Raw genomic sequence first — 27181 nt, 5'->3', positions numbered from 1 at the left:
ACAAAACATTTGAGAATACAGTCTACCCTCAGCTACAGTCTGCAGGTATGGCTGATACCAAGATTAAAAGCTAAGCATTCTATGTAATACAGCAGTTTTATAGCCTATGAGTATTCTTTTTTTAACTTTTTAAATTTATTTCTGAGAGAGAGAGAGAGAGAGAGAGCATGAGCAGGGGAGGGTCAGAGAGAGAGAGGGAGACACAGAATCCGAAGCAGGCTCCAGGCTCTGAGCTAGCTGCCAACACAGAGCCCCATGTGGGGCTCGAACCCACCAATTGTGAGATCATGACCTGAGCTGAAGCCGGCCGCTTAACCAACTGAGCCACCCAGGTGTCCCAGCCTATAAGTATTCTTAAATGATGTCAGTTATAAAAGAAGTCTTTAATCATAAAAACACGAGATGCTGGTTAATAAACGTAAGATTTTTAAAGAGAAAAAGAAAAAAAAACAAAAACGCCATATTTGAACTATATAAAACTATATAAGATGCAGAGTTATGTTTTTTGAAACAATTTTTTTTATTGTTTGTTTATTTTTGAGAGACAGAGCATGAGCATGAGCAGAGGAGGGACAGAGAAAGAGAGAGACACAGAATCTGAAGCAGGCTCCAGGCTCTGGGCTGTCAGCACAGAGCCCGATGCAGGGTTTGAACCCACGAACCATGAGATCATGACCTGAGCCACCCACTCTGCCTCTGAAGAGTTATTTTTTAAAAAAACACTCAAAACACTCTGAGGGGCACCTGAGTGGCTCAGTCGGTTAAGCGTCTGACTTTGCCTCAGGTCATGAGCTCACAATTCCCAAGTTCGAGCCCTGTGTTGGGCTCTGCACTAACAGCTCAGAGCCTAGACCCTGCTTCAGATTCTGTGTTGCCCTTTCTCTGCCTTTTCTCCACTTGTGTTAGTTCTCTCTTTATTTCTTTCTCTCTCTCTCTCTCAAAAATAAATATTAAAAAAATACTCTGTGAATAAGTTCTTTAGGGATTAGATACAGTGTAAGAGAGCAAAATAATTTGAAGATAGATTTCAAGAAGTTCCCAAAATGCAGACAGATGGCTAAGATATCCCAGCTTCGTTTTTCATGGAATATGGGTAGCTGGCAAGCTTAACCCAAAAGCCTTGTGGCAGAATAAATGGCTAAGAAGTTTTTCCTTCTTCTAAAAGTCAAGAGTGTAGATAAAAGTATAATAACAATATTGGCTCAGAGAAACAAATTAAGAATACAGAATAGAAAGCCCAGATATAGATGCTTGTGTATGGGAGCTTGATAAATAAGTAATATTACATATCAGTGGGAAAAGATTAAATGGTGCTATCCTTTTGAAATAGATTAAGTTAGACCTCTTTCATGATACAGAGTAAAACTGTAAAACTTTAAAGAAGTCATAGCAGAATCTCTTTATTAGGATAGGGACTGTTTTCTTAAGAAACAAAACACACAACCATATAGAAAAAGCTGGATATAGTTGGCTCTGTTAAAATCACTTCTTTTTGCCCAAGGCCACGGTATTTTTTAAGGTAGGATGGACAATTGGCAAGTAGTCCAAAAAAGGTAATAGTTTAGGTACTATAGAAGTTTATTTCCTGCTTAGCGATCGTTTAGAGGGGTACATCAGATTGATGTGTTACCCTTCTCCCTAAAGTGTGTTGGGGACCCAGATGGTTCCATCTAGTGGCTTTGGTGTGTGTTAAGGCCTTGTCATAGTCTGCATGCAGCTGGGGGGAGGGGGAGAGTATGGAGGAAACATCCCAATTTCTTAAAAGCCCGGGCCTGAAAGTAGTGCTAGAACTGACGTCGTGCTTGACCGCTGAGCTGTAGGGGGTGGGGTGGAGCGTGGCGATGACCAGAAATGTGGCTTCACGAGGCAGCTGCTCTCTAGCTACAGTTCGTCAGTGGCTGTGGCCGGGGACAATTGGTGTTGAGAGCAGCTGTCTCTGCCTCCGAAACTATTGTGAAAAGAGAACTCAGAGATTGGAGAAGATAGAAATGAAAGCCGTGGGGAGAGTCCCATTTCATATCCATTTGATTAACAAGATGTCTGATTACACCAAGTGTTGACAAGGGTCTGGGAACTCAGGAAACATTGCTCACAGTACAGGGCAGAGTGGTGTGAAAGGGCATTCAGTAACAAAGAGCAGAAACAACCACCATGTTTCTCAGGTAAAAAAAAATAGATATGTAAACTGTGTGGGTTTTTTTTTTTAATGTTTAGTTTTGAGAGTGAGACAGAGTGCAAGCAGAAGAGGGACAGAGAGAGAGAGGGAGACACAGAATCCGAAGCAGTATGGGGCTTGAACTCATGAACTTTGAGATCATGACCTGAGCTGAAGTCGGACGCTTAACCGATTAAGCCACCCAGGTGTCCCATGTAAACTACTGTTAGTTAATATGACAGAATATTATCTACCTGTTCAAATGAATGAACTACATATTCATGTATCAAACTAGATACCTCAATATGGTATTGAATGAAAAATCCAGAGAGTGTGAATGCAAGCACACAAGTGGGGGAGGGGCAAAGAGAGAGAGGGAGAGAGAGAATCCCAAGCAGGCTCTGTGCTGTCCGCCCAAAGCCCAGTGTGGGGCTCATACTCACAACCTGTGAGGTCATGACCTGAGCTTAAATCAAGAGCTTAACTGACCGAGCCACCCAGGTGAGCAAGTGCTAAAGTAATGGCGAAAATTAAATGGACAGAAACCTCTCCTCAGCTGCCCAGCTAATGGTCAGTGAATGAAACAGGGACAAATACTATTCTCACTTGCTTGAATAGGTCAGCTGAAGTCTTCCCTTTATATGATCTATGTCCTCCTCTCTTTCCCAGGCTATTACCTTTCTAAATAGACAGGTTTATTGACTTACACTCTTGCCATATTTTTTCCCCATACTGAGTATCTTACTCTTGAAATGGGTACTTGCCTTAGTCAATATTTTATGAATGAATAAAATTCTAGTTAGAGTAGTTTCCCTTTTGTATTCTTTTTTTTTAATGTTTATTTATTTTTGAGAGAGAGACAGAGCATGAGAAAGGGAGGGGCAAAGAGCAAGAGAGACACAGAATCCGAAGCAGGCTTCAGGCTTTGAGCTGTCAACACAGAGCCTGGGGCTCAAACTCATGAACTGCAGGATCATGACTTGAGTAGAAGCCGGACGCTTAACCAGCTAAGCCACCCAGGCACCTCCTTTTGTTTTCTAATAATTTGTATGAAGTGTTATAACTGAAGTCTTATGTAGGGCTAGATTTCAGAAAGAAGGAATGAACTAAGATGAAAACTGAAAAATATTAGAAAACAAAAACAGTAAAGCTAATAAATCTAAAAGGTGGTTCTTTGAAAATACAGTAAAATCAATGTTTGTTAACTAAAGGAAGGATAAAGGGTAGAAATAGAGAAAGCACGGATATGCCAAGTAAAAAATGGTGATAAAGAAGACAGGTAGTAGAGGAAATTCAAAAACCAGTAAGAAGCTATTTTGCTTAAGTAGATTCAAAAAGAAAATAATTTTCTAGGAGATGATATTTTTTAAGACCAGGAAAATAAATGAATAATTTTTCTAGGAAATGGTATTTTCCACAACTGACAATAGAAGAGATAGAAAAACATAAATGGTGAAGTTGCCAGAAGCCACCAAGAAAAAGTTTGGGGATAAAGCTACCCTCCAAGATATATCAGATCCAGCTGCTTTCTCAGGGCAATGCAGTAAAATATTTAAAGAAGAGATTACTCCAGTGGTATTGAGATGTTTTCAGCACATATAAAAAGATAGAAAGCTTCCACAGTTTTAAAAATAATGAAATTATTAGAATACTGATATCAAGACCTAATAAAGACAGGACCAATGGGAAAAAACATAATCCAGCCTCAGTCAAGAATATTGGTGGAGATGGGGTGCCTGGGTGGCTCAGTCGGTTAAGCGTCCAGCTTCGGCTCAGGGCTTGATCTCGCAGTTCGTGGGTTCGAGCCCCGCATCAGGCTCTGTGCTGACAGCTAGCTCAGAGCCTGGAACCTGTTTCAGATTCTGTATCTTTCTCTCTCTCTGACCCTCCCCTTCTCACGCTGTTTCTCTCTCTCTCAGAAATAAATTTTAAAAAAGTATTGGTGGAGAAAGTCTAAATAAAATATTAGCCAGTGGATTCCACAGCACAGTAAAAGATCTATATATCATAATCAACTGATCTATATTATCATAATTCACTGTGGGAATGCCAGGATGTGTAGTATTTGGAAATCTGTAAATAGAATTCCCATATTACGTCATCAAACAGGAAAAACAGTATGGTTGTGTATGGTGGAAAACGTTTTGTGAGAATGAACTTTCATTTTTTTCATATATATTTTAAAATTTATTTGTATTCGGGGGTGGGTAGGTGGGGGTGCAGAAAGGAGGAGAGAGAATCCCAAGCAGGCTCCATGCCCAGCACAGAGGCTCCACATCACAACCCTGAGACCATGCCCTGATCCTACACTTAACTGACTGAGCTATCCATGTGCCGTAGGTAAATAATACTCCTCATATATTTAGAATGCATGGGTACTAATTTCATATGATGCTCTGGGTCTGTGGCAAGGGTAAGCCAGAATTCATCACACATTAAAGGCAGGGAACAAAGCATCAACCTTCATCCGTTTTAATAATTTTATTTTTTTGGAGCTATTGGCCAAGAAAATTAACCAAAAGAGAGATCAGTGCTATAAAATTGGAAAGAAGGACATACAGGTAGCACTGTTGCCTTGTTCTGTTGTTGCTTTTCCATTTTTAAATTTCCTCTTTTCTAAAAAAAAAAAATGGTTTTTTGGAGAAAGATTATTAATTTTTTATTTAAAAGAGGATCCTTGCCATTAGTAGAATACTTTGACTTATTTTTTAATCCCTACACAACATGGCTCTGTCATTCCCAGCTCCTCTCGGCTGGCGTGTTCCATGGATCTTTTTTAATACTCGGATCTCTCTCTCCTCCATGTTCCAAATAAATGAGGTAGCTGGGGTGGGGTTGAGGGTACACGCAGTGCTAATTTGGTTTGCCTGCTTGCTGTTAACATAGTCAAACTATTGAGCTGTTGTTTTTCACTGCTTTTTAATATTCACAATAGAAGAAAGGAAAAGGATTTTTACAGCTTTGGTTTATTTAATACTGTTGGGGTAACCATGATTGGGTTCTTCCCGTTTACCTCTATACATCACTGAGAAGTTTCAAATAAATAATTGCATTGAGATTAGTCACGATTTACTTTATACTTTCATTATTGAAGCTTCATTTAAAACAATTTCTGTGATATGTGTATAAAAAGTAGATTTTTGGCACCAGATTCTCTTACAAAAATTAAAACATTTATTTTCAATATGTGTGTAAATGAAAGTAATTACAGCTTTCCTCTAAGAATTGGTTACATGTAGAAATGGTTTTCATTTTAACTGATTTTTTCTGATGCAAGTATAATTACAGAAAACAAACCCTTACGGACATGTGTGTAATCACTATTTAGTGGAGCATAAATGTCTCAGTTTTAAAACGTCCTTTTTTCTTCAGAGTGTATTTTAAATATTTTAGCATGCCATTTTTTAGGACCTTAGTTTTGAATAATTGCCTGGTTTGCTATTGTATGAAACTAACCAGTGTCCCCTTTTCGCCAGTCTTTTTTACTCCTGACTCGTTTCTTTCTGCAACGCCTTCCACTTTTCTCTCCTCCTGTTGTTCAGGGGACAAAAACGAAGTACGCTTTTATTGCATGGCTGAGTCTGCAAAGGGAAGTGTTTAGTTAAAATAAATGAGATTTTGTAGGTTTGGCAATACTTGATATTTAGTAATTAGATGCTGGGTCTGTGGTTCTGTGTTTGTCCGTCGGATTCCAGAATGTTAGCGCTCAGGGAAATTGGCTAACCTATATCAGAGTGTTTTTTCTGATGTGTAAAGGTGAATTACAGAGCATTTAACGTAAAGCTGTGCCGTGTTATTCAGTAGGAAAGCCACTAGCCTCATGTGGGCATTTAAATTTAAATTAATAAAAACTACAGAAGATTAAAAATTCAGTTCCTTAAATAAACTAGACGCAGTTCAAGCACTCGCTAGCCACATGGGGCTAGTGACTAACCGTGTTGGGCAAGCAGGTACAGAATATTTTTTTTTAATTAAAATTTTTTTTAATTTTAAGTAAGCCCTACACCTATTGTGGAGGCCAGCGCAGGGCTTGAACTCACAACCCTGAGATCAGGATCTGAGCTGAGATCAACAGTTGGATGCTTAACGACTGAGCTACCCAGCCCTGCCCCCCCCCACCCAGAACATTTTCAATATCACAGAGAGTTCTGTTGAATAACCTTGAGGTGAAGATTATACATCTTACCAGTTTATTGTATTAGCATTTAAAAATCAATTTTTGTTTTTAATTTTCTTCCTGGTATTGGTATTATAAATACCAATAAAAGTCAATGATTTGGGAAACAACGGCTCAGAACTACTTAGCATTATTTTTACTTTCCTACCAACTTAATTTTTTTTAAGTGTTTTATTTATTTCTAGCAGAGAGAGAGAGAGAGACAGCGTGAGCAGGGGAGGGTCAGAGAGAGAGGGAGTCACAGACTGAAACAGGCTCCAGGCTCTGAGCTGGCAGTCAGCACAGAGCCCGACGCGGGGCTCGAACCCACGAACCGCGAGATCATGACCTAAGTGAAAGTCGGACGCTTAACCGACTAAGCCACCCAGGCGCCCCCCAACTTAATTTTTTAAATACTGTCCTGAAGTTAAACACGTATCAGCATAGGGTTACCAGCATTTAAAAATTCTAGGAGGAAAGAAAACAGAAAGAAACTCTAGGAGAACATTTGAAAATTCTTGATATAATACAGAGTCCCAGGGTGGGCAGGGTGGGGACAGGTTTCATATCACTTGGGTGAAGATCCAGAGAAGGTGATGTGTAAAGAGGGGCTCACTGTTTTTAAAAGACACTCAGAAGAAGCAAAGTGGAGAAATACTATATTTGGGGCATGTAATTTTAGGTTGTCATTACAGTACTGTATTAATATAAACCAATCTGGAAGACCTAGGAAATGTTGGAAAGAAAAAGGAGAGAGGTGCCGACGAACCATCCTGTAGTCACTGGAAATGGCCATTATTATTTGTCACGTCTCTGCCCAACCTCTCTCTCCTATTCATCCATCAGTGAGTGAGGTCAGTGAAGAAGGCAGACGAAATGTTAGTCTGAGAGGCAGGCTAATGGAGCAATGAAGAGCTCGGACACTGAGCCAGGTGGCCTGAGGTTTAAGTCTCAGGTCAGCTGCTTCTCCCTGTGGGACCACACCATGTTATTTAACTCCTATGTACCTGCTCATCTGTAAAATGGGATGATGGCTTTCTGCCTCTTAATGTTCTTATGAGGGTTAAGGAATTAAAATACTAAACTTATTGAAGGCTGTATTACTGATAGTACTGATCACTGTTATGTAGGGAATCCACATTGTAAGTACCTAGTAACAGTGAGCGTCTATATTTATTACAAGCAGACATTTAAACAAGTACTTGCAATAAAGGTAGGTGAGTACCCTTATGACAGGGTAGGTTCAGTATTCTACCATAGTATTTGTTGAGGTAACTTAATTTTTGATAATGACTTAAGCAAAATTAATTTAGCTCTTAGGTGGGTCAGTTTTGTTTTCAATTATACTTTAAGAGTTACATCAAATCTTGCTTCTTTTATAGCTTGTATTCTTAAAAATTTGTTTATTACCCTGCTGTGATTAGTATTTAAATGTTCCAATATTTTAAGCAAAAATGTGGCCCTGATCATTCTGGTATTATCATAAGTGTCAAAATGCTTTCCCTGATACTTTGCGTTGTGGACCAGGTTGCCAAAAAGGTAATAGAATCCTCTCTTAGCAGTAGCATCTGGCTAATCAAAATAAAATCTATCTTCCAGACTTTTTACAGGAGAGTTTGGTTAGCTTTGAGGATAATTAAAGAGTATATTACTTGATACCTTTTAAAAATGGGAAATTCTGAAGTGCCACTTTTTTTTAATGTGTATATATATATAGTGTATATATAATATACATATATAGTGTATATATAACATATAGTGTATATATAATGTGTATATATATATATATATATAGTGAGGGGTAATTTCTTCAACTGTAAATAAATTAAGTAGAGGCTCAAGTAAATTTTCAAGTATAACATATTAAGGGCACCTCTGTAAGGGCTGAGATCGATCAAACTAAGGGGCCATAGTTTTGCAGTTGTCAAAGCATCTTTCATCTCAGGGATAATACTCAATTTTTTTTTAAGGAACTCCCATTTGTCTTATGCACTAACCTATCTTCTTGACTTTGTGTTTCTTGGGTAATGATGGGAAATGAAGGACCAAATTATTTATTAACAATATAATTTTACTGGTTTTACAGTACAGAAAATAATTTAAGCTTAATAGTTATAAGACATGTCTCTTTCCCTTTGTTTCTTAGAAGTTTGACTCTGGGGGGAAAGATTGACAATTTGGGGGGCAAAAAAAAGATGAAGGAACAGCATGCTCAGGAAGGTGTTCCCAGACCGCTGGCCCCTGACCCGCCCAGTGCCAGCCCCAAGCTCTCAGTGTTACCACGTACCAGCCCCGCGGGACGTAACTGCCAGCTTATCAGCTTGCTTTAATCAAAATTTCTGTTTGCAGCAGGAATGTAAATTACAAACAATACTTAAGATCTTGAAGCAATATGTTTTAGGAATTACAGATTTTTAAAAACTAACAATTATTTGGGGGGAAAAACTAAGGTTTAGTTTTTATGCAGGTCCTATTTGTTAACGGTTTTTTCCCCGTTTGACTTCATGTCGGAAACACTGGACCAGATGAGTGATGCTCACATATTTGTCATCTCTGGGTTTATCAAAACACATAGTTTTTGTTTAAATAGTTGAGCGGATCAGTTTCTACTTGCGGTGATGAAAATCTCACAGTATCTTCCTGTTTGCCAGCAGGTAAACTTAAACTCACTTGTTTTTCTTCCAGATTCATGAGAAACTCCACTACTATGAGAAGCAGAACCCCGTGCCCATCCTCCATGGTGCAGCGGTCCTGGCCGATGATGTAAGTGTGCCTTTCTGAGCTCCCTGGGACATGGCTCCCTTGGGCCTGGCCGGGCCGGAGCTCATCCCGGCGCAGACAGACGCATGTGAGCCAATGAGCGAAAACCAGAAGAAGCTGCGAATGTTTCCAAAAGGCCTGTCATCACAGAGCTTATGCTGATATTATGCCGATTTTCATTCACTCTCCTGCGCTAAGACTTGTGCAGGGAGATACCGTCTTGTTCTGCCTTGGTAACTACGTAACAGAAATTTTAGGCTCGAACTCTCCGGGGAGAGGGAAGCTGTCAGCTATTAGTGTTCTGAGAAAAGTCACAGGCAGGAGGAATGCTTTGGAGAAATAAAGACAAATGAGATAGGTCTATTGCTGACAGTGCTAAAAAAATGACAGATTCTTGTATAGGAGTGAGGCATATGAAATACATAAAAAGACAGGATTGTTTTTAAAATGGATTATAAAGCATAGTAATGATTTATGGATATTAGACCTTTCCAAATTACCTTCATAACCAAAAAATAAATTTTAGAAGCAGTTGGCATTGATGGAGTAGTTAATTTCCTGTGGCTATAATTTTATTTTCGATCTGGGGGAGGGAGCTAACTTGCTGTTTCTTACTGTTCACTTTCAAACTCGGATGAATTGAGAGCGCACCTGGATAAACTATAAGACGCTAAGGCTGCACGAGAAATCAGTTTCATGTGAGGGCTCGTTCTAGTGATATCCTGTAACTTATCTGTTGCCTTTTAAACTTTTTCCTTTTTTATGATAAAACAAACTGTAGTTCACTTTAGTGAAATATCAGGGCTGTAAGTATAATTTAAGAAAACCGACCACCTTCCAAGGTTGATTTTCTTATATATCGTTTATCTTCTAATTTAGGTAATAAAGCATATGTAATAAATCCCTCAAATGTTTGCTGCTTAGTTAGTCCCCAGCCTCCCGGTTTTATCCAGAGATTACAAATTATGGGGATGTTTCAGTGTACATGTTTTATGGGATGGCTTACTCCTCTGTGCACTATAGAAACAAAGTTTTTGAAGTGAAGGTGTAGATAGAATTCTACAGCTCTAAGCTATAGTTGCCGCTTGAGAAAGTCTTAAAAATCACTTTAAAGACATTGACTGTTGAGGGCTTGGGGAAATATTTGTTGATATCCATTGTGATGGAGGCCCAATCATATTACAACAATATTGCTTTTTTAAAAATAATTAGAGACTGTTACAGAAATACAGTAAAATGTAGCATTTTCTAATTCATCCCAGCAACATACTTAAATTTTTTAAGAATACTGTTATATATTAAGTGACTAAGGAATGCAAAGAGCCTTTTGTGCCTTTTTATACGTTAACAATTATTTTTATAACAATTATTTTAACTAGACAAAACTTTTACCTTGAAAAAGTAAAATCACTTTTTGAAATGTAACCAATTTTGTCAGATTTTATTTTTTGTGTATAATTTATATTATGCCCTTCTTTTAGAGAAAAGTCCTTTTCCAGAGATAAGAACAGTTACTTTTAGCTTGGTAGAAACAATAAGAAATTTCATGCAATGTTTTAAGAAGAGTTTTTAAATGAAAATGTATGTACATATTTTGAGTTTTATACTATTTCATAATTTTAATTTTTTTCTTATTTTAAATTTCTTTTTCTTAATGTTTATTTAAGAGAGAGAGAAGGAGGGGCAGGGGAAGACAGCAAGAGAATCTCAAGCAGGCTTCGCTCTGTCAATGCAGAGCCCGATGCAGTGCTCGAACTCACAAACTGTGAGATCATGACGTGAGCTGAAATCAAAAGTCAGACACTTAACCAATTGAGCCCCCCTGGCACCCCTGCAATCTTTTCTTTTCCTATTTGGTCTTGCTTTTCTTCTTTGGAAAACTATATGATCCTTACCATAGCCTAAAGTGGAACAGAATGTTGATAGGAAGATCTCTAAATGAGGAACATGTTAGTCAGTGTAGGTAAACATAATAAAAGTTTCAGCCCATTTGCTCTTAGAGACACTGTAGTTCTTTTTCACTTCACCTCTAAACAGCAAGCTACTGTGGGTTTTTGGAAACCCTGTGAGTTTCACCACCTCATTCAGAAAGGTTTTTTTTAATTTTTTTCTTTTTCTTTCTTTCTCTTTTTTAAAAAATTGTCAAAGCCTGATCCAGTCCTTTTTACAAGTGGTCCTTTGTTTGCACGCAAAAGACCATTCCTTAAGATGAAGTGCTGGGATTTGCCCTCATTGCAATAAATCAGAAGGTGATCTGGCTGATAGGATGTTTTTTAGTTATACTCTCAGCCAAGGTCCTGGGCTGGGATCTGGCTACCAACAGCCTAAAAAGAAGAGCATTGATTGATCGTCTGTTTTCTTTCATGCCGACTTTTCCTTAATCATTGGAAAGTGGCAAGGTAGATTCTCATTTGTCACACGTGGAGCTACACACTGCTCTTACTAAATGTTTTCTATGTCCATGTGATCTCCCTTGCAGCTGGCCGAAGAGCTTCAGAACAAGCCATTAAACAGTGAGATCAGAGAGCTGTTGAAACTACTGTCAAAACCCAATGTGAAGGTGAGGACATGTAATAAATATCTTCCAGAAGGGCCACTTTCTGTGACTTCAGATGAATTTTGTTTCGAGCATCAATTTTCAGTAAATGTATTTTCAAATGGTGCCCAGTATTTTAATAACCTAAATTCCATTAAGGACAGAGTTGAGCTTTTGATTATAATGTGACCAACTACAAAATACTTTAATTGGGAAGCTCAGGATTTAAGTTGGTGAATGTAATGTCACTTCAAGGTCAATTTCTTATTAAATGAAGGTAAGAGTACAGGATACAGAGCCTGTGAGTGGTTTTGTTCAAGTTCATTTTACTTAGCTACTTAATGGTATTATAATATATTTGACAACAATAGCTGTTTTCCTATAGGATCATTTTCTCTTTCTTCTTTCCTTCCCCCAATCCCTCCCTAGCTTCCCCATCCCCCCTCCCTCTACTGATTCATGGTTTAATATATGCTCCTATCTTACAGAGCAGGCAGTTTTCCAGTATAAAGTACTAGTAAAATATTGATAGACAGTTCTCCCTACCATTTTTTAATTGAAGAATAATTGACATAACAATATTGTATTAGTTTCAGCTGTACAACATCATGATCTGATATTTACATATATTATACACTGGTCACTGCAGTTAGTCTAGTTATCACCTGTCACTATACAAAATCGCTACAGTACGTTTGACCATATTCCCTCTGTGGTATATGACATTCCTGCATCTTACTAGTTTATAACTGGAAGACTGTACCTCTTAGTCTCCTTTACATGTTTCACCCCTTCCTTGCCATTTTCCTTCCAGGTATATCAGTTACCTTTCCTTCAAAGATGGTTGGTCAACAGAAGTCATTTCAAAAGTTAATTCTAAGGTCATTGATATACTAAATCCTATAATGTGTATATTTTGGACTTGATACTGCTGCAATTACATGTAAAGTATTTTTCCATGAGTGAAAATTACGTATGGATTATGTAATTAGAATGGTCAGTTATCTTATGACGATTTCTGTTAAGCATATATAGGGCTGTCAAATGAATATTTCTTTTTTCTTTTGTTTAAAAATTTTTTAAATGTTTATTTGTTTTTGAGACAGAGACAGACAGAGTGTGAGCAGGGGAGGAGCCGAGAGAGAGAGAGACACAGAATCTGAAGCAGGCTCCAGGCTCTGAGCTGTCAGCACAGAGCCCGACATGAGGCTAGAAATCCTGAATGGTGAGATCATGACCTGAGCTGAAGTTTGACCTTTAACCACCTGAACCACCCAGGCACCCCTAAATACTTCTGCATAGATACCAAAATTGGTTTTTGCCTTCCTTGAAAAATCTGTGGGACTGTGCTTTAATGGTCTTAAACTGGTAGTCAAAAAAGAAAGATAGTATTAAATAAAAGATGAAGCAAAAACATGCACAGGCTATAATTCTTAATCCCTGTAAGTAAAATAAGTATATTGCTGTCAAAAATAAATGGACTCTGATTAGTAATTTGGAGTCATTAGCTTGTACTGGTACAGAGAAGATTGAATTTTAGTTCTAAAAGAATAAGGAAATTAAAGACAAAGTGTAGGGGCACCTGGGTGGCTCAGTTGGTTAAGCATCCAACTTTGGCTCAGGTCAGTATCTTGCAATTTGCGGGTTTGAGTTCCGCATCGGGCTCTGTGCTGACAGCTCAGAGCCTGGAGCCTGCTTCAGATTCTGTGTCTCCCTCTCTCTCTGCCCCTCCCCTGCTCACGTTCTGTCTCTCTCAAAAATAAATAAACATTAGAAAAAAATTTTTAAAAAATACAAAGTGTGTAGAAAGTTTAAGAGCTCAGAGTAAAAGATTCATAGGTAGAGAAATTTCTGAAAATGTCTTCATTTGGTCTTGGAGTACACATGAGAATTTAATATTGAACCAGGGAATGGTTAGCAATGGGAGGCTTGTTAAACTCTGACTTGAGAGTGTTATCTTGGTTTGAGTATTAGAAATCGAAGAAGAATGTTTCTGACAAAAAACATGACTTTGACATTCTATTCAAGAATGTTTGGGATGGGGGACCGCCTGGGTGGCTTAGTCGTTTAAGCGTCCGACTTTCGCTTAGGTCATGATCTCGCGATTCGTGGGTTCGAGCCCCACGTCGGGCTCTGTGCTGACTGCCAGCTCAGAGCCTGGAGCCTGTTTCAGTCTGTGACTCCCTCTCTCTCTGACCCTCCCCTGCTCACGCTGTCTCTCTCTCTCTCTCCCCTAGAAATAAATAAAACATTAAAAAAAATTAAAAAAAAAAAAAGAATGGGATGGAATAGCTAATTAGTAAGGGATTACACTGGATGGAAACTGGTCTTTGCCTCAAGAAGGAGGTATGATTTTAGATGGTATTCAGCACTGTTGACTATAGCCTTATAATTGGATATTGAATCTGTATTATAGTGAAAATATTTTAGATGAATACTTTTTAAGCTTTTTGTAATTATATAGCCATGTGATAAAAGAATGGGTGGGAAGTCAGATTGAAAGATGTATTTTTAGGAAGTGATGTGTGGGAAATGGGTAAGGTTGCAGACACATGACGTCACGATTGGCAATTTCTTGTTAGCCAGTCTTGGGGGGAAAAAAATCTTCCTTTCCGTTTTGACCTAACATTTAACATTGATTTCTTTGAGATCTTTTATATTAACTACCATCAGTTCGAATTTCACTTTTTATTGGTAATAACTTTAAGAAGTCATTTAGTAAACTATTTGCTTTTCTTTTTTTCAAAGCAGAAGCAAGGTACAGTAAAATATCAGTTACTTTGAATACTGTTTTTAATTTTGTAGTGGTTAAGGGAAATAATTATTTGCTAGTTAAAGATGGCTGTTCCATTTAAAAAGTTGAGTTCACAGTAGTGAAAAGAGGCCTGAAGTATACCTCCAAAGAAATAATGATTTTTGTCAACACACGTAGATATATACAACTAAATATAGCACCACTAGGAGAAGGATACTACATGCATCCCAAAGATTTGCCAGCTCTTTTTTGAAATGTTTTAAAAACTTTCTCTGATTATTTATAATGTCGCTAGTCAGATCAATCATTCATTCATTCATTCATTCTCAAATGTCCCATGCCTACTTTGTGCCCAGTCCTGTAGCTACAACTTGTAAAAGATATGTAAAGATTAACACAGCTGACAGGAGAAATGTTGGGTAAAAGGACGCATAGAAATGCTGTGGAACACAAAGGAGGGGAGGTAAATCTAAATTTGGGAAGAGGGGAGGAAGTTAAAGAGAACTTTGCCGAGGAAGTGACATAGGAACTGAGCCCTGGAGCTTGGGTTCAAGGTCACCAAAAAAAAGGAAGAGGAGCGAGAGATGAGTCAGGGGTGGGATGTGAAAATCAATGTTTTAAATAAGGTGAGTAGCATATGAAATCCCATTAAGAAAGTAACTTGTTAAGTTTGAGGATATAAAATAAGTTCAGTATGGCTGAGCGGTAGCCTGTGGCAGAGAGAAGGAGGCAGGAGTTCAGAGCTAGACAAGGGATCCTTTGAGTAGGGGGGCCATATATGTCCCCGTTTACCCAGGAACAGTCTCTTTTGTGCCTCTGGTCCCGGCATGACTATTAATAGCCCCTTTCCCATTCAGTTGTTTCCTTCTTTAGATGATAAATTAACATGGCCACCCTTATTGTGAGCATCTTAAAAAGTTTGGATTTCATCCTAAGAGCAGTTGGAAAGCCACTGAAAGGCAGGTGACACAGTCACTCTCGTGAGCCTGTGGAAATAATCCAGGCGAAGCATGTTATGGCCTTAGTGTAGGATGTCAGGGGATGGCCATGGGGGATGGGTGGAACTGGATGTAACTTCAGTACGTGGTATTGGCACAGTTGGTTGGTTCTTGGGAAAAAATATATAATGTGTATTGTATATAATGTAATATATAATGGATTCCAACCAGATTAAAGATTTCAGTATAAAAAATTGAACCAGGGGCGTCTGGGTGGCTCAGTTGGTTAAGCGGCTGACTTTAGCTCAGGTCACAATCTCACAGTTTATAGGTTCAAGCCCTGCATCGGGCTTTATGCTGACAGCTCAGAGCCTGGAGCCTCCTTCGGATTCTGTCTCCCTCTCTCTGACCCTCCCCTGCTCACACTCTGTGTCTGTCTCTCTCTCAAAAATAAGCAAACATTAAAAAAATTTTAAAACAAATTGAACCATAATCATGGGATAAAGAAGAAACATTCACAACCTCAGGAACAGATGTACAGATAGACATACACACACAGGAAAGGTTAAAAAAAAAAAAAAAGTCCATGACTGAAGTGAGAAGAAATTATTTCTTTATATAAACAATTTACATTTGCCTGTAATAAGGTGTGATAATTTGCTACTTTGGCTTTAATTTTACTTTTTATGAGGGACTTGATACAGACTTTTAAAAATAGGAAGTTTTTTGATAAACTTAATCGCTTGTGGTTCGAATTCAAACTATAAAGAAATAGAAGTTCTTATCTCCATCGCTCTGTTAGTGAAGGTGAGCATCGTGCCATATGTTTAGTGACTTTTTATTTTGTCCATGAACTGTGTGACCTTTCAGGGATAGCTCCTGTTCACTGGCTGCGTGAATTTCCCTTTTTTGCATACAGAAATATTACATATACATTTTTCCACTTTTTTTTTTTGCACTTTTAACATTTTGATATTTTGTGGACTTCTTTTTGGAGCAACAGAATTATCTAACTTCTCTTTTAGAGGTGGACATTTCTGCCTTTTGTTGTTGTTTTTTGGGTTTTTTTTTTTTTTTTTTTTGCTATTTAAACAGCACTGTAATGCACATCATGAGTATTTCAGAATTTTATTGGGTCAGTAAATTGCTGGATTAAAATATCTGTGCATTTGAAATTTCAGTAGCACGTGCCAATTACCCTTAGCAGTGACCTGGACAGGTCATCTCCGTGCACACTGCCGGCCGTCATGCATGAGAAGGTCCTTTCCTCCATGCCCTTGCAAGCCCTGTACAATTAATTGTTCCTTTTTCAGTTTTGCTAATTGATCACCACTGGAATATATGTCAGTGCTTTTCCTGTACAGCTTGTTGTCCTGGAGTCTCCAATAGTTAGGAAGTGACTTGTCATTTTTTAACAGTTGTCTCACATTGAAGGCTGTCAAAGATGTAAAGATGATACCAAGTCCTGAAATGTCTCAATCGGTCAGTTGACATGTACAAACAGTAAATAATAATTACACTTATTACTCAGTAGTGGTTACAAAATCCAGTCTTACTGTCTGAATCTTAGAGTAAAGAACCATCAAAGAAACAACAGATGGTGAGAACAGGGCAGTGGGATAGTGAATAGCACAGGGCCTCAGTAGAAGTGATAGTGGGAGCTTCCTGTGGTGATGGGGGGGGGGGGGGACCAGAGCAACAGTGTTAGCCTTTTGGGGCACTGGGGAAGGGATAGGGCTCTCTACAGAGACTTTGTTTCTTGGGGAAGCAAAGAGTCCTTAGTAAATAAGATCCACTCCTAGGCATCGCATGACCACATCAAAGGCAAATCCACCTCTGTGAGTCCTCATTCAGAGATTCATATTTTGATAAAACAGTGAAGTGACATCATCTCTAGAGCATGATATTATAATTTAGGAAGTTGGGGAAATTTTGGTGGGTTTTAAAAAGGCAATAAAATAAGATTTGTTGAAATTTTCAGCTTTCCAAAACATGCACTTACAAGAAATTACTCAGTGCCTGAGCATGTAGAATGGATGAGACTTCATTAAAGCAGGCAGAAGGGAAAAGTTAAGCTTCCTTCTGGAGGAATAAGTCAGTGTTACTCATTCTTATGAGTTAGATACTTAATTCTGTGGACCTGACAGATACTTAGAACATAGAATTGACTCCAGGGGGTCCAAAGCAGTGAGAGCCTGTGTGCCTGATGAGTTACAAGGCCTAGTGTTCAATTTCCTGCATATTCTTCTGAGCAACAGGTAAACCCATCAGTTGTGATTGGGGTGATTATGGCATACGGAAATAGAATTTTCTTATTTAGGTATGTTGCGTTTCAAAAGGACAATCTGTATATTGAAGAATAAAGTTAACCACAGTTAAAACAGGAAAATAGAATACAGTTACTTTTAGTTCAAAATAAAAATTTTGCTAACCAAAAATACTTATAAAGCAAAGCTATTAAAATTAGGAGCCTAGTTTCTATAAATCTTAAAAATATATTTTGGAATCCAGACACAGAGATGAATCCACAGCTAAAGAGGAAAAAATACATAGCTGGTTTATTAATATTGCCTATCAACTATAATAATCATTTATTTTAGATGTTTATTAGCAATCTCTATTAGAGTTAATTATGTGCAAGATGGTTACCATAGATACCCAGATAAGGGACATTTCTGATGTTCTTCATTCAACTCTTTATAGACCTATATTTCTATCTACTGTCATTCCTATCTTTCTGTCTGAAATACTTTCTGTACCATTTCTTGTAATGCACGTCTTCTGATGATGAATTCCTTCAGCCTTTGTATGTGTTTAAAAAGTCTTCAATATCCCTCTATTTCTAAAAGATATTTTTGCTGGGTATAGAATTTTCGGTTGATGGTTTCTGAGTATTTTAAAGACATTGCTCTTTTATCTTGTAGCTTACGTTTCTGAAACGTGTTGTCATTATTATAATTTTTCTTTTGACTGATTTTAAGCAATACTGGTTCTTCTTTCTCACTGGTTTTAAGCAATACAGTGTTGTTTATTTTATGCTTTTTGTGCTTAGATGTGGATAGGGGCTCTTTTCCCCCCATCACATTTGGAACACTTTCTGCCATATTTCTTCATATATTTTTTTAGCACCTCTCCTTTCTTTTGGAGATGTCAATTGGATGTATATGAGTTGTCCTATGGCTCAATAATGTTCTGTTCATAATTTTTCACTATGTCTTCTCTTTGTGTTGTTTCATTTTAGATAGTTGATAAACTGCTTTACAAGTGTTAATCTCATCAGTGTTCTTTTTAAAACATTTCATACATTGTATGTTTTATCCCTAGAAGTTTGATTTGAATCTTTCTTGTACATTGCAAGTCTCATTTTTCCACCTTCCATCTAACTTTTTAATCATTTGGAATATAGTGATAGTAATTGTTTTCATTCCTTGTCTGCAGTCTGTGTAATTTCAGGATTTGGTTCCATATGATTCTATCATCTATGTAATTTTCAGGGTTTAGTTCTATAGTGTTATGTTTTTCTTCATTATAAGTAGTATTTTCTTCTATCTTCACATGACTGATAGCTTTTGTCAGTAATTGATTCTCAGTCAGTATGAGTTTTACTTTGTTCGATGCTGGATGTTTTTATACTTTTATCGATAATATTCTTGAGGTTTTCTCTCTGGTATATAATTAAGTTACTTGCAAATGTGTTGATTCTTCAGAGTCTTGCTTTTTAAGCTTTGTTGGGTGAGATCTTAGCCGTGTTTAATTTTGGGCTGAGTATTTACCACGATTAAGACCGTATTCTTCTCTTCACTGTCCTCAGTGACCTGTGAATGCCAAGCTTTTCTCTGCTGTTGGAAACAGGAGCTCTTCCTGCCCTGTGTGAGCTTTGGTGGTTGTTCCCTGTAACACAGAGTTGCTTAATCTTGGAACTGTTGACATTTGGGGGCTGGAAAATTATTTGGGGGGGGGGGAGGTGCTGGCAGGGGAGGCGGGATCATCCTGTGTGCCATCAGATGTTTAGGAGCCTCCCTGGCCTCTATGCACTAGATGGCAGTAGCATCCCCCACACTGAGCCAGCCCAAAATATCTGCAGACACTGCTAAGTGGCTACTAGGGAGTAAAACTGTTCTCAGCTAATAAACACTGCTCTAATCCTTTCTGGTAATTTTTTTGTATGTATGGCTTGGCTAAGAATTCAAGGGAGACATCCTGAAGCTCTCCAGAGCCCGGTGTCCTTCCCACTCTCTTCTCTTTCATACTCTTGAGACACCGAGAACTTTACTTCCTCATTCTCCCAGCATTCCCAGCTCTATTGGCTCAACTTAGGGAGACCAGTGGGTTCCACCTGGAACCTTCTCCCCCAGCACAGCCAGCAAACTCTGGGCTTGAGACTCACATTTGTTTTCTTTCTCCCAGTGATCACTATCCTTCATTGTCTGATGTCCAATGTCTTAAAACCATTGTTTCTGGGCACCCGGGTGGCTCAGTCAGTTAAGCATCTGACTTCGGCTCAGATCATGATCTCGCGGTTTGTGGGTTCGAGCCCCCCATCAGGCTCTGTGCTGAGCTAGCTCAGAGCCTGGAGCCTGCTTCAGATTCTTTACCTTCCTCTCCCTCTGACCTTCCCTGCTCATGCTGTCTCATTCTCTCAGAAAGAAATAAAACATTAAAAAAAATTGTTTCATTTTTTTTTTTAAGTTTTCTGTTTTTTAGTTATTTTCCAGTGGCGTTCATATTAACTTCATCTTGGCTCTCCTCCTCATTCTTGAATGATGATGCCTTTGCTAAATACACAGTTTGGGGCTGGCTGTTATTTTTTTGTAAGCATTTTTAAGATAATTTTAACTGGCTTCTAGTTTCCATTGCTGCTAATCAGTTAGCTGTCAGTCATTTTGTTTGTGTTTCCTTTCTGATGTTTTTAAGATCTTCTCTTTGCCTTTGGCGTTCTGTAGTTTTGCTGTGATGTATCAAATCTTGGATTTCTTTTCATTGTTCTGCTTCCTAATAAATACATTGGGTTTCCTGAATTTTCAGACTCCTTCTCTCATCATTTGTCAAAAATTTGCAGCCATTATCTCTTCAGATATTTCTTCATCTTGGTGTGTTCATGCCTTGACTTTGAAACTCAGATCAGATACAAAAAACACCAGCCCCCAAGGAAAAAACATTAATTAGGCTCATTAAAAATTTGGATTCCTTGTTAATCAAAAAACGTAAGAAAGGGAAAGGGAAGCTACCAAACATGGGAATACATTTGTGGCATATGTAACCAACAAAGGCTTGGGTCCAGTATATTATAAAGAATTCTTACGAAACAGTAAGAGAAATACAGATGGAATAGAAAAATGTGTGAGGATCTTGAACAGGCATCTCACAAAAAGGTTTCATTAGTTATAAGAAAAATGAAATTTCAACCATAAGAAGATACCACTATGCATCCAGAAATGCCACATTGAAACTACTAATGTAAGGGGCGCCTGGTTAGCTCAGTCGGTCAAGTGTCTGACTTTGGCTTAGGTCATGATCTCATGGTTCGTGGGTTCTAGTCCCACGTCAGGCTCTGTGCTGACAGCTAGCTCAGAGCCTGGAGCCTGCCTCAGATTCTGTTATCTCCCTTTGTCTCTGACCCTCCCCTGCTCATGCTCCCTCTCTCTCTCTCTCTCTCTCTCTCTCTCAGAAATAAAAATTAAAAATTAAAAAAAAAAAAAAGAACCTAATATAAGATGTTGGGGCTCATGTGATACAACTAGAACTCACTTAAGCTGTCCATAAGAGTACAATTGGGACAGGCACTTTGAACCCATGACCCAGTGACCCAGTGAACACACTTAGAACCCATGACCCAGAGTTTTCTCTCTTAAATACACTTGACCTTTGAACAATGTAGGGACTTAGGGTCACTGACTTCCTACATGGTTAGAAATTTGTGAACTCCTGTATGATTTTTGACTCACCGAATTAAAAATAAAATTTTTAATGTTCGTTTATTTTTGAGAGAGAGAGAGAGAGAGAGAGAGAGAGAGAGGTGCAGAGCATGAGTCAGGGAGGAGCAGAGAAAGAGAGGGAGACACAGAATCCAAAGCAAGCTCCAGGCTCTGAGCTGGCAGCACTGAGCCCAAGGTGGGGCTTGAACTCACAAACTGTGAGATCATAACCTGAGCCAAAGTCAGTTTCCCGACTGAGCCACCCAGGTGCTCCTTGACTCCCCAGAATTTACTGATAGCCAACTATTGACTGGCAACCTTACCAATAGCAAAATATTTTGTGTTATGTATATTATATACTATATAATTCTCCAATAAAGTAAACTAGAGAAAAAAAATGTTAAGAAAATTATGAGGAAAAGAAAATGCATTTAGAATACTGTATTGTATTTATCAAAAAATATCTGCATATAAATGGGCCCATGCAGTTCAAACCCATGCTGTTCAAGGGCAACTATACTTAACCCATATAGTGTGTGTGTGTGTGTGTGTGTGTGTGTGTGCGCGCGCGCACGCGCGCATGCATCAAAAGAGAGGAAACATCAATAGCAGCACTATTTATAATAGCCAAGAACTGAAAGCATTCCAAATGTCCCTCAAAGGCATAGTGGGTAAAGAAAATGTGAAAATCTTGGAAAAATGGACCATAGGGCAATGCAGCTGGACCACAGAGAGGCTATTGCAATTCTCCAGGTAAAACAGGATGACCTCAATGTCCTAGATCAGGTGTCTCCCAAGTTTTCCTGAAAAAAATGATCTATTGCTTCCACTCAAGTTTTTGCTCTTATAACATGACAGCAGCTATAGACAGTAGATGAATGAAGGACATGACACAGTAACATTTCATTTACAAAACCAGATGGCATAGTTTGCCAGCCTCTGATCTCGAGCTGAGAGAAGAGAACACGTTTTAGGAAATATTTAGGAAAATTTAACAGAATATGGATCGGGTGTTGGGGAGTGTAGCATGGAGGAGAGATGGGTTTCAAAGATGACTTCTAGGTTTCTGGCTAGAGTAATTTATGGAGTGTGGTGGGGTTGGTAGAGAACGAATTAGTTAAAAGTCTAAACCCCACTCTCCTAAAACAGTTGTGACGTGTCAAGGTTGAGTGGTTTTCTGGTCTTTGGTCCAGAATGAACGGGTTTTGTGGAGTTTTAACCACCATGACAGTCATACCTAGAAAAACGGTTATTTTATTCTTTTATACACATATTAGTTAACCTACAACAAATGAAAAGGTGAGAAAATAAGAGAGGAATGCAAGTCAGTTGCATTGGTCAGCTCCTTTTGTGTGTTCTGCTAAAAGTAGGAAGGGAAAAATAGTTTTTTCAGACTCCTACTGGCTCATTAACAATGTACCTATCACCTCCTTCTCCTCCTAGCCAAGGTACTAAGCCCCACCCCTGTCCCTAGCTGCCACCCTTATATGGATGAACCAGAGAATATACAGGTGAGAGGACTTGGATGCTGATTCTTGTCCTACATGAGTGGCACAGATGGGGTGGGCAGCTCAGAGCTGCTGTCGGCCGCTCTATGTACTCCCGTTCCTAAGATCCTCTTTTTCAAGTAATTGCCTATTACCACTGTTAGGTCAAAATTGTAACACCAGTTAGTTTGATTTTCCTTACAGCTTGAAGTGTGTGGGATTTTTATATTTGATTGATTTTTTTTTCCCCCAAATTCTTTGATAGGCTTTGCTCTCTGTACACGATACTGTGGCTCAGAAGAATTACGATCCGGTATTACCTCCTATGCCTGATGATATTGACGATGAGGAAGACTCCGTGAAAATCATTCGTCTGGTCAAAAATAGAGAACCACTGGTTAGTTTTGTTCTACAGTTTATGTTCAGACTTGAGTAGATGCCATGATAAAGCCAAATCTGGTGGCAACACACCATTTATTTCTCTCTTTAAAACATAATTTTTCTGTCTTTTTAAACGTAAAAGTAAATAGGGCATATGTGTCTAAAAAACATTATTTAGAAAAATGAGAAAAAAAGCCAAATAAAATGGAGGCATTTCATTGGTTATAAATAGCAATAATTTGTAAAATGTGACGTTGACATTTATAAAAGAAAGCATACCAGGAGCCCGTCACAGCTGATTTAAGACTAAATGGTGCAACTAAAAGTAATTGCTTATGGCTTTTCTAGAAAGCTGATTTATTTTAAAGTAAAGGAGAAATTAATCAGATGTCTGTTATTTCAAAATGTAAATGTAGGGGCACCTGGGTGGCTTAGTAGGTTAAGTGTCCGACTTCAGCTCAGGTCCTCATCTCACAGTTTGAGAGCTTGAGCCCCGCATTGGGCTCTCTGCTGTCAGCGCAAATCCTACTTTGGATCCCCTGTCCGCCTCTCTGGCCCTCCGTCCCCTGCCCTCCCCAATAAATAAACATAAAAAATGTAAGTGCACCTATTTATGTTAGCACCAGAATTTATACAATGTCAAATTGCCTCAGGGGGTCTGTGGTGAGCAGAATGATGTTTCCTCACCATGCCCAATGATGTCATGTCCTAATCTTCAGAACCTGTGAAATACTGCTTTAGATAGCAAAGGGACTTGTCAAGATTTGGTAAGGATCTCGTAATGGGAAGATTATCCTGATTATCTGGTGGGCCCCGTGTCATCACAGAGGTTTCTACTGAAGCGGGAAGGGGAAGCAGGACGTCAGAGTTACAAAATGGAGACGTGATAATAAAAGCAAAGGTTGCTGTGATGTTGCCCTGAGCCAAGGAATCCCAGATAGTTTCTAGAAACTGGAAAAGGAGAGGATCAGATTCTCTCCTAGATGCCCCTGGAGGAATACAGCCCTGCTGACACCTTGACTTTAGCCCCAGGACCTCATTTTGTCCCTCCTACCTCCAGAACTGTAAGATAACAAATCTGTGTTGTTTTAAGTCACGAAATTTGTGTGGCACATTAGCGTAGCACATTGGAAACAGGATGTGAGTACGGACTGTCTTCATATTTTGCTGAAACTGCATTCAGGAGAAAAATAAATTTCACCATTTACCTGTTGATTATAAATGTGTTGTGGCCCCCCCCTCCCCCGCCCTTTTCCCTAATTAAGACATTTTGGTGTTCTTAAAGCAAATAGCCTGGTATAATGCAGTGCTTGTTGGGCACTATCTGAAGTACTTTACTTATGTTATATTTATCCTCCTAGTTGGTATCAATTTTTTTTTTCCATTTTTATAGACTAGGAAACAGATATGCAAAGAAGTGAAGCAGCTTACTTAAGTATCATAGCTAATGAGTAGTAGAATGGAGGTCCAGGCTCTTTAACTTTCGAATACTAGTTTTTTCTTCTACACCATATTGTCTTTCTACTTTTCCCTTACAGTTTTTTTTCGTGTTCCTGTTTTGTTTAAGGGCAACTTTGGTACATTGATAACTGCATTGGACACTCTTACCCAAAAAAATACACAGATCTGTTTTCATGTAATACAAAGGGATTTATTGAGCCCCTGGTGCTCATCCATGAAGGTCCTTGGGCTCCCTGTATTCCTGGTTAAGATTATTTAATGTGGATTATAAGTTTGTGCCTTTCACCGGTGGTTTATTATTCTGATAACCTGAGTATCTCTTGGTATTTATTAAGTAGAAGGTGATATACTTAGCAAGGATAAATAGCATGCAGTTGGGATGTAGAGAGATCTGTTTCAGGGGCTGTCACCATACAGTGACTAATTCTTGGTGGCTTCTGTACAGAAAAGAAATACATTTTTTCGTCTTGACAACTTCAGGCACTTAGATAATCAAAAGGCTGACCATCTTGAGGAGTTCAGGAATTCATTAGTAATAATTTCTTTGATCAGTTCTAATTTTCCCAGAGACCATGGTTTTTGGTGTGCTGGTTTGGTGGGCTAACATTTAAAGCATCACCAGCAATGTTTGTGTCCAGAGCATCTCTTGATCAAAGAAGATCTTCACAATGTTTGCGAAACCAATTACGCATGCACTACATTGAGATTTTTTAAGTGTTAACTAGACCTGCCGCAAATTAGTTTTAATTTTAAAAGCAATCCTGGGGCGCCTGGGTGGCTCAGTTGGTCAAGTGCCCAACTTTGGCTCAGGTCATGATCTCACGGTTCTTGGGTTCGAGCCCTGCATCCGGCTCTGTGCTCAGAGCCTGGAGCTTGTTTCAGATTCTATGTCTCCCTCTCTCTCTGACCCTCCCCTGCTCACTCTGTCTATCTCTCTCAAAGAAAAAAAAAGTAACATTAAAAAAAGGCAATCGAATGAAGTATAGAAAATAACCTAAAGTTGTGTTATTGTCCTTTGTTACTGAATATATCACATGCTTTAGCTAATAAGCATGCCACAGTTTAAATAATTAGACCTAACTTTGATATCATCATCCTTTGTTAGCTCTCTTTTGTTCAAGTTTATATAATATAGAATATTTAAAATGAGAATCTGAACTGGGGTAGTGGCAAATGTTACATATGTTTGATTCAGATCAGACACATTTTTACGTCCACAGTGCAGGAGAAGAGAGGAAGTACACCCCCCCTCCCCCCACAGCATTTTTACTTGGGTGGGGAGAAATCCCAAACATTCAGGTAGCAAGGGTAGAAGGAAATGGCATGGGAATAAAAATTTCAAGTTTCCATATGATTGTTTGGAGACTGGAGCCATGCATGTGCCAGAAAGAGGCTAGAGATTTAGGAAAGGAAACCAGGTAAATTTAAAAACTGGTTGAATTGTTAATCTGCTTAAAAATTATTTCTCTTAAGCATGAGACTGTTTTCCGGATTTGTAACATTTGTATATTCAGGGGCTATCTTAAGCATCTCCTGGAATTGTTGAGTTTCTTATTCATGTACCATGGTTTAATTTGACAACTTTGTAATATACTTAATAGCAATTTTCCTTTCTACTTCCTCTCAAATGTGGGATGTTTAAAAATTTTAATACTGTTTCATTTTGATCCATAGTTTTTATTCTGCTTTTTGTCCATTTTACATTAATGAAAAATTCTCTTACCTATTTTTCCATTATTTAAAAATAAGTTAATAAAAGCTTTTCCCCCCCAAACATATGCAGTTAACTTCTCTAAGTTCTAGGTTTTTTTATATTAATTTTTCATATTTAAGGCAATTTAAAGCAATTTCAAGTACTTTGAAGTTATTTTACTTTAAAAAATTACTTTAGTCACTTGTCCTTTGTCTTCCTGCTGAGCCACAATTTGATTGTGTGTTTCTTGTTCAAGGAGCTGCATTTAAAAAAATAAAAATAAAAAACTTCATATACACAACAACATCTCCATGGGATGAAGAAATCCCCAAATTATTTGTTAGGATTTCTGAGAAGAATATTAAGATTTCAGATGTCATTTCAACCTTGGAATATGAAATCAAGTGAGGAGAATTACTTGTCTAGAACTTTAATTCATCCAGATTTTTCATTAGTGTATTATTTTAGTTATTATAAAGGTAAAGTAGGATTATTGGGTGAATAAATTTAAGGTTTAAAAAGTAGGAAATGGTTATTTTCAATAAACTTTCATTGTACATTTGTCAAATGTCACTTGGTATTTGGGAAAGGTTATTAGAAAAGCCACAACTACCAAAGGGGTAGGATGGGGGAGAAGCAGAAGCTGAAAGAAGATTCAATCTAAAGCATCCTTAGGAGAATGACTCCAAGTGGTAAGAATCACAAATAGTTAAGTTGTGGGAACCATGCTGAAGTAAAATTCTGGTGATTGGATGGTCAGGACATTTTTGGCAAATGATTGAATAGGAAAGGCCATAAGGTTTAGCAATGAAGGGGTTAGTTGATCAGTATTATATAAGAATGTAATTTTGTTTGTTAGATTGAGGTGTAATGTGGTGAAACAAATACCAGGCTTGCATTAGATAACCTAAGTGGGAGGTATTCTACTATCACTTCTTTGTTCT

The 27181-nt window shown here is 38.3% G+C and overlaps 1 protein-coding gene across 1 annotated transcript in view; it reads left to right on the top strand.

Annotated features, from left to right (window-relative positions):
* The window catches only part of MPP7 (membrane palmitoylated protein 7), a 206297-nt gene that overhangs the window by 87209 nt on the left and 91907 nt on the right, over positions 1–27181 (top strand). Inside the window, exons 3-5 of the mRNA XM_039254767.1 lie at positions 8997–9074; positions 11551–11631; positions 22968–23099. Of these exons, the coding sequence (XP_039110698.1) occupies positions 8997–9074; positions 11551–11631; positions 22968–23099 (291 nt within the window). The remainder of the gene's footprint in view (positions 1–8996; positions 9075–11550; positions 11632–22967; positions 23100–27181) is intronic.

This window comes from Hyaena hyaena, unplaced genomic scaffold (assembly GCF_003009895.1).
Source record: "Hyaena hyaena isolate Hyena2069 unplaced genomic scaffold, ASM300989v1 scaffold_498, whole genome shotgun sequence".
In the NCBI taxonomy this organism is placed as follows: domain Eukaryota; kingdom Metazoa; phylum Chordata; class Mammalia; order Carnivora; family Hyaenidae; genus Hyaena; species Hyaena hyaena.
This window is presented reverse-complemented; position numbering and strand designations above follow the sequence as displayed.